The sequence below is a fragment of the Pavona decussata genome, unplaced genomic scaffold (assembly GCF_977016875.1).
Source record: "Pavona decussata unplaced genomic scaffold, jaPavDecu1.1 SCAFFOLD_155, whole genome shotgun sequence".
NCBI lineage: Eukaryota > Metazoa > Cnidaria > Anthozoa > Scleractinia > Agariciidae > Pavona > Pavona decussata.
The window spans coordinates 1811306-1827500 of NW_028145567.1; the positions used below are offsets into that span (position 1 = coordinate 1811306).

Here is a 16195-nt window from a genome sequence, read left to right on the forward strand (position 1 = left end):
CAAATTTTCCTTTCTCTTTTCAAATTTGGAATCGGGCAGTAAGAATCCGACTGCAGGAGAATTTTTTTTCCTATGGTCTTGAGGACATATTTGTGAGGCTTTTTTTGTGTGACAACGCGGGAACACTAAATTGTTGTAAACTAAGACATTTGTATTACTTAAAAAGAGCGGATGGCTTAGAAAACAAGTAGTTTATTTCGACAGCTTTCACGGCTTCAGATTGGTTCATTTCAATCCATTTTGATTCTTGAAGCTAGGTTTGTCACCAGGTGGGTACATTTAAAATTATTTGGAAATACAAATAAAGTTACACTGGTGGATTAAAAGCGTTCTGAAATTATTTACAATAAAAATGTTCCCGACGTTTCGGTCGCAATCACGGACCATCTTCAGGGGAAGTGAAAGAAAAATTATGCAGAAGCACAGTTATAAACAACAAATCACGACATCGCGTGGGATGAGGCCACAATTCCCAGGACTAGCAATAATTGTGCTTCCGCATAATTTTTCTTTCACTTCCCCTGAAGATGGTCCGTGACTGCGACCGAAACGTCGGGAACATTTTTATTGTAAATAATTTCAGAACGCTTTTAATCCACCAGTGTAACTTTATTTGTATTTCCAAATAATTTTTAATTTTGATTCTTATTTCCGATTCACAAGATAGGAGTGCCTGTTAGCGAAGGAAACTGACAGGTAGTAAACAGACTATTAAAGGTTGTGATAAGCCACTTGCAGCGTCAGAATTCAACATTAATTTGTTTTAATTATATATTTTTCGCCACATTGCTTTTTTACTTCCAAAAATTCTGGGCGGAACTCAAGCCCCCCCCACCCACTACGGGCCTGCTTTATCTGGACACTCAGGAGAAGTTTGTCGATCTCGCCTCTAGTGGACTTTGCCGTAGTGAACGGTAAGTACTGTCCAGGGAAATTAACATCTTGGGCTGGACAGATGGAAAATACTAAATAATCAGCCAGTTTAATTCCAGTTTAAGCAAGTAAAAATATTTGAACTCTAATAGCTCTTCTACCACTTTTTCAGTTTGTGAAAAAGAGTGAAAAAAGTAATGCCCCCCCTGTATGTATTAAATTTTACCCCCTCTCTCTAGTTGTAATTTTCCCCGATCCCCCCTCCCCCCTCTGGTTTCCCAACTCCCCTCCAGGTCATGATTAGTGCACAGTCCCTAATTTCCAAGGGCAAGGCTCTTGAACCCTATAGGATGAACAGACGCGATGTTTATATCTCTACTTTTATAGTTTTTATCGTGGCCTCTGCACGCGTTTCTGCTTTATGTGTTTGTCAACCAATCATATATCAACTTTTCGTTAGTACCATTTTAAACATTGTTACGGTTTATTTCCATTTTTAGTTGGCTTTTAATTTTGCAGCGCTTGAAGGTGGTTAGAATTTACTCACGAATCCTTGGGTACGCTGCGCCGGCTGAACGAACCCGTTACCAGTCTCTCTCTTCTATGCAGTCGAACAGGGAAAAAATTGATTCAGTTCTGATTATGGGCTTCATTGATCTGGTGTTATCCGGATTTCACTGAAACCGAAATTTAAAGAGTTTGGATAAGGTCTATCTTTTGTACAAGGGAAACCAAAAAATCGGTATTGTTTACTCTGAGTTTGGACAGTTTTTCAAGTAACGAGAGAGCGATCGATTGGTAGCTCTTGACAACCGGATCGAAGCCAAGTTGTTGTTCTTGTGGTAATCATGCTCCAGCTTATGTATCTTTACTAATTTGAAGAGAGCTGCTTGCTTATCATGGGAAACAGAGCGTCTGCTCAAGAAGCAAAAGGAGCCGGAAAAGACGTTATACAACAAACACAAAAAAATTCTAACGAGCTGTACGACTATGTTGATTTGAATGGAGGCGGGAATCTTGTAGAAGCGTTCCGGAAAGCTCAAGCAACGAAGAACTTCAGCGAAGTGGAGGAACTTATCGAAGGATTTAGCAGCAAGTTTTTGTATAATGATGGTATGGGAAAAGAGATTGATGTAGGAGAGCTTGTCCAGAAGAGGCTCCAGAGCCGTGATGTACAAAAACCATCAGAGAAACAGAATGGTTTTACCACTTTCTTGACCAAGTGCACGAGCCGAGTGGAGGACACCATTGAAACTGTCGGTACAGATAATTATGCGTTGACTGAAGGCGGAGGTAAGCAGATTTATATCATTTAGTTCCTGTTTATTTTATTGTTGAGGTTAATTGGCAAGATTTGCACAGCCCCATAAAATAAAATAAAATCTTGCGATTCAAACTGTTTTCCATGCACACTTGCCGATTTTGGAAGAGGGTTAGTATGAGAGTGGTGCATGTATGGAGCTGTGCGGAAATCTTTCCGGATAATTTTCCATTTTCTCAGTATACACACAGTACCGTATAATCTGAGCTTAAGGTTACAAAAATGCATGACGTAAGCTTAATATTTACAATGTAAGAAGAGTGCATCATGCACAGGTGTAATTATCCTGCGACCAGTGAACCTGTGAGCAGAGATCTCCATAGATCCCAAGTTTGAGACCCCGAAATGCTGGTCATATATGTTGTTAAGAGTGGCGCAGGTGCCAGCAGCGAGCGCCGAAGGCTCAAGCTTCTAGGGGGGTCTGGGGGCATGCCCCCCCAGAAATTTTTGAAAATTAGGGTCTCTAAAATGGCCATTTCGTGCATTTTGAGATGAATTCCTTGCTTATCAGCCACAGTTAAATGAGAAATTGAAAGGGTTATTTTTGAGAAGAAATCAACTGACAAAATTTTTGTAGGAATCACGGCATGAAAATTAATATTCTGTTAGGAATTGACTGATTTTATCAAAAATTCACAGCTTGAACACAAATGCAGGTTTTTACTCGGTTGCGACGGGTCAGCGGGTTTAAACGTTCAAATGCGGGCCAGACCCGCCTGGTGCGGGTCACTTGGGGTCTATGGATCCCTTTGATCTTCTTAGAAAAATCGGGAAGAGGAAGGTTGAAGGGATCTTTACTCGCAGGATGAGGTGTAATGCACACTTGCCAATTACTACAACACAGTGGACACTGCCCTTCTTGGGCAAAAATCAGTGTTACAGTGCACTTAAGGACAGTGCCTAGTAATAAAGAAGTATTTTTCTGTGGTTGGGTTTATGACTATGCAGGGAAAGCAGATCTCTTAAAGGCTATTGAAATCCAAAAAGAAAATTGAGGATGACCATGCATTTTTCAGAGATAATCAAGCAATAATAATTCTAAACAACAGCAAAATACAAAGCAATGAAAGGCATTTCTTTTTGAAATTGAAGCTTTATTATCTCTCAAAAATGCATGGTTACCCTGTATGTGCAGTAACAAAAGTAGGCACCATCCTTAAGTGTAAAGGAGCTAGTGGTTACATGACTGGCCCATTTTTGGGTGAGTTATTCACTCATCAAGTTTAAACTCCTCAATTCCCACAAACCATGAAAAACCCACATGTGTAATTTACCTGAACAAAAGATAACCCCTGTTCAATCTAGTCATATCCCAAGGGTACATTAGGGGGGGGGGGGGGGGAGTGCAATATTGAAGTTCTAAATATTGATCAGTGCATTAGGAGTACAGCTGTATGTGATTGAAGCAGTAAAATGTAAAGATACTTATCTTGAAAGTGTAATAATTAACTAAAGCTTCCTACCGCTTGAAAATCACACGAAAATAGATCAATAAAATAGCAAACGGTGGATCCAAAGAAAGAACTTAGGCCCGGTTCAGACGCTGTACATGTACTTTACATGAGCCAAATTGATTTCGATTTTAGACCAACCCAAATTATTAATCCCAGCTGAATAAATTCAGATGTCGTACTTCATGTGAACTTAATTCATTGAATTCGATTCGGCTCATGTGAAGTACGGCGTGTGAACCGGGCCTATTGGAGTAATTTCTTTCACTGAATTCGACCTTCTCCTTCCTCCCACAAAAAAGACAGTGCTATGCTCGGTTATCATTCATTGTAAGAAGTAGCGAGGTGAAATCACTTAGTCACCGTGACTGATTCAGTCAGTTTCTCAACCAAACAAATATCAATCCGATCCACGTTTTTAGCTTTGACACAAATAATCTTTTGCTGTTTCTTGTGAGAGACAAGAAAACTTAACCTTTAGGAATTTCCTTTGTAGCTGTAGCACTTGATTTCGATGTATTTTTGGTACAGACAACTCAGCTTAAAGACTCAAACTCCAAAGAACCTCAACCTCAACCTCGTTGTTTTTGGACACAAAATGAAGAAACCTACAAAATGTAGAACTGGCATGCTCAATCAACGAGGAATGAGTATTTTGGTCGCTTGACCAATCAGGAGTAAGTAATTTTGTCCTCGGTGAAAGGAAAATTAAGAAAAAATGCCCTCTGTTACAATAAATCAGCATTCAATAATTTTGCCCTCTGTATGATATTGTTGTTGCTATTGTTGATGGGCAGTTTGCTGCATGTGTACTAAAATATATTACTGCAGAAAGAAGGAGGAACTGGTAAGGTTATTATGCTCATACGATAAACAGATTTCTATAAATGCTATGAAAAAACTGGAGCTCCCGTTTCAGGCTGGGTATAAATTTAGCACAGCTTTGAAGTTGATTTTAACGAGAACTGACAAATAAACTCTATACCAAGCAAACACCACATTCAAAGGTATGATATACCTTTTTAGTAGAACAAAGTGACTTTATGTTTATTAAATGTTAATCAAGCCAATAGCAAGACTTTAATGACATCAATGTCAAACCGATTGATCATGCAACCGAAAAAGGGGCAATTATATATGCTGATATATCCGAAGAAGGAAAATAAACAATAATAGACAAAAAATTAAATGCTAATAACAAAACAAATTAACAAAAGGTGCATGATTAAGAGATACAAAAAGAAAAGCCACAAATATCATTTTTAAAATATTTAAAATTCTGGCTTTGAATTTTCTGCTTTTGTGTGTGCTTTTTCATTAATTGTGACAATTGTGCTAAAAAAAATTCAGCTCTAATACTTTTAGCTGCTGATGGCACCCAAGACTTCCGTAACATCTGCAGTTTACTGAAGAACAGACCTGGCGTTTAATAAACTCAAACAATTGCATTAATTTACCTTGTTGCACTGGTCTTACTTTCGTGGTATAAAATACAAAATAACTACAAAATTACATGTTTTGCATCCTTTGTCCGTTCATCAAGAATTCAGCCATCATCATCATGTTCTATTAACAAAAATTAATGGGTCCGGCGCACGTAACAGAAAGCCGTACACCAGTCACTGATAAGTGTACTAAAATTCTAAATAATTTCAGGCTACCGTATGCCATTTGTTGTGTGTTGTAAGAAATGTCCTTCTACTAAAACCTCAATCCGATTGATCGGATCCTTTTGATTTTGTTCGAGTTAGAAAGCAAATTTTGGTCTTTCGAGCGTGACGGTTTCTGTCAAAGTTTAAATTTCGCATAACTTTTAAGTCGAATTGAACAAGATGAAAAGTAAACTCAATGCCAAACAAACACCATAGTAAAAGTTATTCTACCTTTTAATTTAGAAAAGCGACTTTAATGTTTACTGAATGTTAAACCAAGCCAATAGCAACACCGTTAATTAATGACACCACTGTCAAACCGATTGGTCAATTAAGCAACCGAATAGGGATCAACTTTCAAAGGTAATTTTTTTTAAAGTGAGACGGTGTTTTTCAAGTAAAAAAAGGCAGGTGTATAGGTAGGAAGTTTATTTTATTGCCATTTGGATTTACAGAATAGCAATTTAATACGTTTATATATCGGAACAATAATAAACTAACAAAATAAAATGCTAATAACAAAAGAAATTTACAAAAAGTTACATGAATAAGAGTTACAAAAAGAAAAGCCACAAATCATATTACCCATATCACCCATATTAGTTTTTTAAACCAGCCACTGTTTTTAATTATACCTTTTGCGATCAGTAAAGAATAAATTATTCGCTGATTTGCTTGATTTATTATCTTGTAATTCTTGGTGCTCAAGTTTATATTTTTCCCTTTCTATTTTATTCCTTGCTCTTTAACATCTCTCTCACAGAATTTGTAAAAACAAGGCAATGCCCTAGCTCTACGCACAAATATTGAAAGCGGAAATAGGAAATTAAAATAACGATAAGGAATTTAAGGTTGAGGCATTTGTTTACCAATGGACAGTACTGGAAGTACTGCTCATTGCCTTCTATCTTAGTAGTAATACTTCATGATTACCAGCAGAAGTTCTAGTGCTGTCACTTACACAGCATATTCACACGATCACAATTCCTAACGTCTGGTCTTCAACTTTGAAAAGAGTTCCTCAGATTTTATCAATAACAAATTTGGATTGTGTGAATATTCACAGGCGGTTCTGTCCGTCGCCACTTTAGCGTTGACACATATTCACACGTGCTTTAAATATCGCGAGAAATTTTTCCTGATTTACCCCGGAAATTTCTTTATGAGCTTGAAAGTAGCCTACTTCAATTCTCCCCAAATTTTGCACATTTACAAAGTTTTGTCATATGAACGTCCATTCTCAGTTCGTAAAAGAGCTCTTACGGTGTTCCGTATAACATATTTACACGCTTCTCCTCTTTCTTACACGCCTTAAAATATCCCTCGAAGACTTTGGGAAACCCTCTTTTTCGTCATCACTCAGAATCTAATGCCTACCCGAGCTGTGTTAGGGCCGTGGAAAGCTGTCTAAAAAGAAACTAGCTGTGACAACAAGCCTCAAAATTCATTGTAGCTTTCCTTGGTAATGAAGCTCATCTGACTCAACACTGTCTTCATACTGACATATGGACAAAGGAAACTAAAAATTGTTTAAACACGGGTGAAGACATAATTTCCTTTCAACGAAAAAAAACCCACCAAACTAAGTTTGATACATGCACAAAGAAATGAATCTGATATTGTGGGTAATATCTCTCAACTGTAACAAGGAATGATATTTTGCATTATGTTGATGACAGAGTGTTGAATGTGTCTCATCTTCCAGCAGTAAATCAAAGGGTTCAGCGATGAATTGAGTAATGCCATCGTCCAAGAGTAATGAAGAATATGTCCTGTAGTTATGTTTGGTCCAGAGATGATCTCAGCAATATAAAGGCAGAAGATTGGTAAATAACAAAGCAAAAACACCAGATAAATGTAAAATGTACCAACCGCTAATTTTACAAGCCTCGCAATGTTCGCCATCATTTTGTGATTCTGTCCTTCATCTTGCTGCACTTGTAGGGATTGAATTTGATTTCTGTGGCGTCGAACAGTTGAATAGATCTTGCAGTAAAGGATTGTGTTGATTACAAGACAAACAATCCCAATAGAGATATCAATGGTTAGCCTGTCGCGTAGCGGAATCCACCAAGGAAAGGACGAAAGAAATGAGCTGAACACCATTATTGAGATCACAGCAGCAACAACACGCTTGTGAGTGACAAACTCCTGATATCTGAGATGAAGATGAATGGCCAAGAATCTGTCAACAGCTAGCACCAACACACCAAAGAACGAAGCCCGGGCTAAAATTCTAGGGATGATGCGAAGTGCTTTGATGGTCTTACTGAAAGCTGTATCATTTTCAGTGTTTTGTTGCAAACCCATGGCAAGAATTGCAATATTTAAAGGATGAACCAGTAACCCAACACTAAGATCAGAAACAGCCAGACTCAGCAGCAATGTTCTCAAAGGCTTTGGTAATGATGAAGTTTTTCGTATGGCGTGGATTGTGATACTGTTCAAAATGATGGCGGTATAACATAAGAAAGCGTTGAAAATGATATTAACAATGTATGTGGAAGAGAATTCTTTGGCTTCGTTCATTGTATAGAGCGTTATAACAGAACAGAGATCGTAAAAAATTTCAGAAGTCCAGTCACTTTCCAAGTTCTATATGTACAGCGAAAGTTTAACTTCCGCCTGTGAGAGTTGAATTCGGCAAAATATGTTTCGTTCCAAGGAATGTAGTAGGATCGGTGAATGATGATGTTTCAACAGTTTCAGCTGGCCAAACATCCGATTCGCCAAGTTTCGACAGGTTCTCTCTGCACCGTTCTCCTCGCCTTGGACCCGCTGTAGCCACAACTTCACTTCAATCCAGCGTAATGAGGAACTATAGTTCTTTGAGTCTATTTAATGCCGTGTCTCTTTTCTATAAAACAGATGGTTACAGATGTCTTTTAATGCATGTCATCATTAGAGCTGATTTGGCATTTCTTCATCTTTAATTAAGAGGAGAGACGCACCTCTCAAAATAGTCAGCCAATAGCATTACAGTGCTTTCTCAGTATAGAGGCAGGAACATTTTGTTATTTTGCTTCCAAAATGCAGCTGGAAGTAGAGTTTTAATTTTCCGTTTTCTGTTTGCCTATATTATTAATATTATAATTAATTTTTATTGAAACAAATGTGTAAAAAGGGAATTTTCCACGTGGGGTTTACCTGTCCATGTCACCAGTAACAGAGTTTGGCTCAAAATAAGTCGCAGATCAAAATTGAGCGCTTTATATTATACATACCATGTACTTGAAATATTGTTGTGTGCTAAGCTTTTTAAATAAAAACTCTGAAAGTAAAAAAAAAGATCTGCAAAGTTTGTTAGCATTTTTCCAGTGAGCCTTGTGATGTATTAGACTTGTGAAACAGACTAGTTTAGAAAAGTTCCCTTGGGTCTGTTAATATAATATATATTTAGGCTAGCCTAGAAGCGGAGCTCCACAATTAATATTTTTTAACAACATAATTTTTTTTTTCTAATTACATACATGTATAAATCCGTTTATTGAATTACCTGTCTTGGCCTGCTCAATCGATGAAAATAGTATGGAAAAGTGACATGACCAATTCAGAGAAAGCTCTTCGAACCCCGTCTAACAACTTCCTTAATCAATTTTGCCAAAAAAAAAACAAACAAACAAACAAAAAAAAAAATAGTAATAATTATAATACTAATAAAAACATCTCAAGGTTGTTGTGTTGCTTTCTTGAGCTTGTTATTTTGGTTTTCAAAAGCGTAGTCGGACACATGCATGCTGCTCATATGATTTCAAGATGGAAGATGCAAGATGGGATTTACCATTTTTTTTTACTTCGTTCGCTAGGCTAAATAGTACATCTAAAGTGTACAGCTGCCATCTTATTCAATGTAATGTTGGTCATGAGACAGGTTATTTGGTACTACTGATAAATTTATTGCTTGATCACACAAAGGAATTAGTAAACAATCGTTTACTCAATCGAGGACTGTCAAATCAGGACTCTAACCACATTCGGACATCTTGGACATGTGTACACGTTATTTACCTGAACAAAAGATAACCCCTGTTCAATCTAGTCATATCCCTCGGGTATATCTGAGGGGGGGGGGGGGGGGAGTGTAATATTTAAGTTCTAAATATTGATCAGTGCATTTAGGAGTATGTGATTGAAGCAGTAAAATGTAAAGCTACTTATCTTGAAAGGGGGGCTCGTTCTGTTTTGTAGGGAACAAACGACTGAATGCTTGCTTAATCAAGGACAGATGTGTACATGAAAAGAGACAGGCTACAAATTATTTTGTGACATTTACATGTAAAAATAAAATCAGCCCCTTATGATGGTATCTTAATTTCAACTGCAAAAGGCTTTCTCAATCAGACCCTAAATTTGGATTTTCATGAGTCAGTCGTAAATATACATTGTAAGAAATTATGTTGAAACAAACACTGTACAAATTGACAAATAATATTATTGGAATGGAAGTTGTAGTTTTTACCCCTTTAAGCCCTAATTCTCCTATCTTGTCCGCATACTTTTCTTATAAAACTACTTGGGAGAAGTTATTAAAATATCGGAAAAATTCACCTTGGGTGATCATATCCTTAATTCTCATCATTTCAGTGGTTGAATAAAAAGCATTGAATAAGCACATTCAGGGAGAAATTTGATGTTGATCGCTGTGGGGCTTAAAGGGTTAGACAGTCTTGTCAAAGTCTGTAACAAATTAAGGTACCCTTTTTCTCTTTTTCAAAAAAAGAGGTACCTTTTTTTCTTTTTCAAAAGAGCATGGTAAGATCTGTCTTGTGGGGTAATTAACCAGCCAACACAAACTGAAAGAGCTTTGAAATTCAGAGTTCAAATTAAGATTTATGTTTAAGACTTGTGACATTTTTCTGTTTCTGCTATGTACATGTAGGCAGTAAGACACATTGTGTGTACTGGGATATCAACCAGCGTGCTGCCGTAGGTGAAACCGTCCTTCATTTGTGCTTCCTGAACGCAACTGGTGTCCACTATGATCTTGCCAAAATGATCATAAAGAAGTATCCCAATCTTGTCAATGATATTTATATCAGTGATGAGTTTTATGGTGAGGTTTCATATGAAATGAGTTGATATTATAATTTGTACAGGTGTGGAAGAGTAAATACATGTTATAATAAAATTATTATTGATTTACATGTACTGGCTGTGTAGCAATTACTCCGTAGGTCCTTGTTATTGAAGACTTTATACAAGACAGTCATAAATGACTTCTTTTACCTTAAAATTTGTAATTGCTCCAAATAAGCCCTATTAATTTAGCACATAGATCGGTTATCTTGTAAGAAACTTTTAATTGTTGCTTATTCCATTTTTGAGCAAAACTGCAAAATAAACAAAAAATAGCTAGAAAATGCATGATAAGGATAGAAAAGAGAAAGAGAGCTAAGACCAAATTTCATGGACTGACGATGAACTTTAGGAATAATACATTGCAGATACATTTTAATTTAATACTTGTTTTATATAGTAAGTAATTGTCCATAACATTTGCTTGAGATTTACAATACTATTTACAAGGCTAAAAAGTAACAAAAGATATTAAAAACCAAAGGTTTTTGACTAATCAAGTGATCCTCAGGGTTTAGGATGACTTGATTAGCTGAAAACGTTTGGTTTTGAATATATTTTTAACTTTTTAGCCTTGTAAATAGTATTATAATATTAAGTAATTATTTATGAGATTGTAGCATTAATGTAAATTTATAAATTTTTAATATAAATTATGCAGATACAACTACAGTTACTGTTCTTTTTGGATTCAATAATAATTATTAGAAGGTGGCAATAATATTGACTGATTTTCTGTGCAACTGCAGGTACATGTAACAAACACAAGATTAAACTGTTCTATCAATAAATTTAACGATACAATTTTGTCTTTGGTACCAGGTGAAAGTGCGCTGCACATGGCAATTGTGAATGAGAATCAAGAAATGGTCCATTTTCTTTGCAAGCACGGCGCTGACATTCATGAGCGTGCATATGGAGCCTTCTTCTGTCCTGAAGATCAGCGACAATCAAGAAAAGATGTCTCAAGTCAGGAAGAGATTGTTCTGGCTGAGGAAACCAATTATGAAAGGTGAGTATTATTGGCTGCCTGTAGGCTTGATCATAGGCATTCAGGCAATTTTTTTGCCAGATTTATTGTGAGCACTTTCCCGGTCAAATATGGCACTATTGTTTTATAGCTAGATCAGTGACTGATGAGTTGATGATGTCGCTGAATTGAATATAATTTCTGATAATTTCTGGAAGCCACTAGTTGACAATCTTTGATGGGATTCTGGAAATATTGTACGCCAGTGTGGTGTCCAACAATAATCCAGGAGCAAACTCACTAACCAGAAATGTACTTATCAAATTTTGCCCACTTTACTATGGCGAGGTACATGCACAGCTTACTAATCAAAACTACATGAATCTATATCTCTTGAAAAAAATGGAAATGTTTTAAAAACCCTCTGCCCAAATATTTCTTGCTACAAAAAAAGTCAGAGTTCCCCAAAATTTGCCGTGGCCCATGCACTTATGGCTTCATTGCCAGCTGCAGGGAAATGATCCCCACCCATGCTCCTCCCTAAAACAGTCTTTCCTTGGGAAGGAAGTCCCAGACCCAAAAAGTGGCAGAAGTCTAGCCTATGTTAGTGAATGCTAAGAGTGGTTTTCAATTCAATTATAATCTTAAAGAGAGTTAAGCATTTTGCTTCGGCTTTGCTTTACTACATGTACATGTACCTCAAAGTTTAATAGTGCCTTTTGAAAACAGGACAAATTTTGGTAAAGATCATGAACAAGAAACCATTCAGTGGCATTGCAGAACAACTTATCAAATTTTTGTTCGAACACATACTGGTAATTATATTGACAAAAAAAAAAACCCCAAATAATTATATAATTATGTAAATATTGAATTTAAATATTTTTGTAGCAACACGTATTGGGGAGAGTATCCGCTGTCATTTGCAGCTGGTCTTGGCTTGGAAGATATGGTGCGTTATTTGTTAGCTCGAGGGGCATGTCCTAATAAACAGGACACAAATGGCAACACTGTTTTACACATGATGGTTATACACGACAAACTGGTAAGTTAATACCTGTGTATGAAGGGGAGTGATTTGTGGCTAGGCAGTCCCCTACATTGTTCTGTTGCTTACATAGACAAGAACTTCATTCCACATTGTCTTTCTCGCACACCACTGGCAGCCATTCCAAGCCAACTGCTGCATCCTCACCTTAATTGTAAAACCAAAAACGGTACACTAAAAAATAATTAATGGAAAAAAACTACCAAAAAGACAAGGTCTGTACATTCATACTGACACAGTACACAAGTTAATTTTAAGAGTGGGTGGGTGGGAAGGTCAGGAATGGTAGACGTGACAAAAATAACTGCTTACCTTAATGACTTATACCCAGGCCCCAGTGGTGTACAGAGAAAAACACTTTCCACTTGCTACGTTCCACTCACTTTTTTTTTACAATACCTCTAGTTGCTTAATGTTACAGAAATTGTATGGGCCACCCAGGCGAGAAATTCACTTCACCCTTTCAACAGGTTACATTTTGTAACATTTAATTGTGGCTATTAAAGCATTATTGCCGTAAAAACTCATGTTCTATTTTGGTCAAAAAAACTTTCTTAACAGTTTTAGAAAATAAACTTATTTCCTGCTCCTGTCATTTGAAGTTACAGGATATGAAAAAATTAAAGCATTCTTACATGTGCCAGTGGTCTTTTTGGAGATTTGTCAGATGTCATGTGACTCACACTACCTCAAGTAATGTGGCATAAATTAACATTTTACTTACCGGTACTTGAAAGAGATTTGGTGAGGGATTCGAAGACTTCAGAATCTAATGCCTTAAATTTTTCAGATCCTGAGAGGTAATTTTGTTTACTGCAAATTTCTTAACAGTATTATTGAAACCCCATAATACAATGCAAAAACCATTCAGTGTGTCTTGTTACCAATTGCCAATAATGGATTGCATCTTGTTTAAAAAATTCTAAGGTGGTAGTATAGAATGACAAAGTTAGAAGAATTATTTCCCACACTGGTTAATGTAAGTAGCACTGGAGCTGGAATCCAAATGCCAATTGAAATTTAATGTTTTTTACTGTTTCTTACTTTGCAGGACATGTATGATCGTATTCTGGATATTGGTTGCTACTGTTCATGTGAGTGCGGGAAGCCACTTACAAACATTGTGAATAACCAAGGTTTCACTCCTCTTACACTTGCTGCCAAGTTGGCTAAAAAGGAGGTAAACACATTCATTGATGATTGTACGTGCTGTACAGTGTACAGGTATTCAGCTCACCTTGAAATTTACCTGCTACCTCCTTGTATCTGAGTGTCTCAGTCTCATATACCAATATGTTGACAGTAATTTACATGTTATATCTGCATTCAAGCGTATTGGTCTGTCTCCAACATTAACAGATTGCAGGCCTGTTGTCTAAGTAAAATCTCAAGCAGCCCACAGGGCAAAAAGCTGAGAAGTTAGGAGCCCAACATGTGAAATGTTAGGTGCTACTGCAAAACATTTACGCACCCAGAGCAGTTTCTTGGGCACGTCATGCAGGCCACTGGGATCCTTTTTTACAGCAGCAGTCTTGATGGGTGCTGGGTCAATAGTGATCTTTGATTATTAACTAATGTCAGTGTTAATTTATTTTGCGCCCGGAGTATTGCGTTTCTGTGCTTTGGTAGCAGCCTATCGGCATAACTAGTACTTGACTTGATTCTTTTGCAGATGTTTCATCACATTCTCACTCGTGAAAGAGAAGTATTTTGGAAATATGGTGAAGTTACTTGTGCTGCATTCTCACTCAAAGATCTGGATACAGTAAGGAGTTAATTTCTTACCTATAATTATAATAATTATTATTAATGTTACCATTATGCAAAATTTGACATCTGTGATGTTGACCAGAATAGTTTATTTTTATTTACAAAATTTTTTTTTTGTCTCAGTCTAATATACCAATATGTTGACAGTAATTGAAAAAAAAAAAAAAAAAATACAAATTTTTTGGTCAAGGCTGTGCTGTAAGGAAAATTGAAGGGAGCCCAGTGCTCCAAAACTGTAAAATCTAGGGTGCCCAGCATATGATTTGTATGAACAAAAAATAAGATTTTCTAATTGCCTGAGAGCAAAAGTTAGGTGCCAGGGGCCACTGGGCTCTGCTAGAGCACAGCCCTGTTGGTACAAACATAATTTGTCCTAGCCATGGTTAAGTGCAATTTCATTCAAATGTGAGAAACAAACAACTCAGAACAGGCCTTAAAAATTTCAAAACATTCAGTGAAATAGAAAATTTATATTTTATTCCTGTACCAATTCTTATGCATGGTTATGCTCTTGGCCCTTCAAGGTCATGATGAACATGTAATTGGGGCTTGCACATGAGGGGCTTGGATAAGGGAGGGAGAGTATGTGCCTCCTCAGATGACCCCTTTCACTTGTCTGCTGCCATCAATTACAGTCAATTCATGTCACGCATGACCAGTATTTCTGAGAATGAAATGAACATTCAAATTTCTCTTTGTAATGTCTGACAAGTGAATAGAATGTTGAACATTTCTCTGGAAATCTTTCCAAAAAAGATGCATTAAGAGAAAAAAAGAATTCTTGAAATACTTAATGCTGTGATGTAAAGAAAAATTCCTAGCTTTATACCGTCAATAACCCAGGGAAATTTCTACGGGATTTCAAAACTGTTCAAAACTCACATGTAAATTTCAAAACTCCATTCAAATTTTAAAAATACCAGTCACGCGTGACATGGATTGACTGTAAATGTGATAATCATAAAATCAGTAATTATAAGAATCACCCATCGACAGAAATATTTTAAACCATATCGAGTGTTTTCTTGGTCAAGAAAGCTTAATAGACCATTTTTGCAGCCAAGAAACAAACTGGAAATTTCAACAGCAATATTAACATCAACAACTAAACGTATTTTAATTTTTAATTTCTTTTGTGTTACACATAATACAATAAAACATAGGAAACACTGACAATTCAACTAAACAACAATCAATTTTAATAAAGAAAAAAAGGGCCAGAATCATTGTGTTTTTGTGCTCTAGCTTTAGCGAAATAGTAATGTCATCCATGATTTGGGCAAGATGCAGTTTACAAGCTAACTGCAGATGTGTTTATTCAGCCATTATGCCGGCTCCCAATTATCAACCACTTTAAACTGGTGTTCTTGCAAGCCATCTTGTATGAGTAAATTGGCTAAATCATTGCTGTCATTACATATTCCTTTGCAAACACTGATGTACAATCATATTTAGCTACGTTCATTTTTGTCTTAGAGAACAGAAAGCGATCATTATGGCTGAAAGGGATCATCTGAGTAGGCTCCTCTTGTCTCCCTCCTCTCATAAGTCAGTCTTGTGCACAACATGACAACACCATTTTCTAAATAAGCGCCTTCTACGTACATGTAGTTAAATCACAAATGCTGAAAAACAATCATTTGTGAACTCAACTTGAACTTATCTGAACTCAACTAGTGCATTGTGTGGTTCCAGAAAATATCCATACCCCTCCCACGGAAGACATTTTTATTTTAACCCCCCCACCCCCTCGGAATTTCCGTTCCAGAGGGTTTATGATGACCCCCCCACCCCTCCGGAATTTCCCGGTTTTTATAAACCCTCTTCCATGAAACCCTCGGAAGTTCAAAATCCATTTAGACTAAGAAAATTGACTACTCACACTATTGCGATCAATTTTTTTATTATTGAAGCAACGTCGACAACTCTAGTTCAGCTATTTACAACACTGCGCTATTTTACTTGTTTATCCTTTTGCTTAAACTATATCCGGAAAAAATTGGATAGAACTCTAAAATGGTCAATTTTTTTTTT

General features: G+C 36.7%; 1 protein-coding gene across 1 annotated transcript in view; it reads left to right on the forward strand.

The window, feature by feature from the left end:
• Window positions 1–1422: 1422 nt before the first annotated feature.
• The window catches only part of LOC146465802 (transient receptor potential cation channel subfamily V member 5-like), a 30963-nt gene continuing 16190 nt past the window's right edge, over window positions 1423–16195 (forward strand). The window contains exons 1-6 of the mRNA XM_085128003.1: window positions 1423–2166; window positions 10177–10350; window positions 11196–11385; window positions 12235–12388; window positions 13443–13571; window positions 14064–14156. Of these exons, the coding sequence (XP_084984129.1) occupies window positions 1773–2166; window positions 10177–10350; window positions 11196–11385; window positions 12235–12388; window positions 13443–13571; window positions 14064–14156 (1134 nt within the window). The 5' untranslated portion in view covers window positions 1423–1772. The remainder of the gene's footprint in view (window positions 2167–10176; window positions 10351–11195; window positions 11386–12234; window positions 12389–13442; window positions 13572–14063; window positions 14157–16195) is intronic.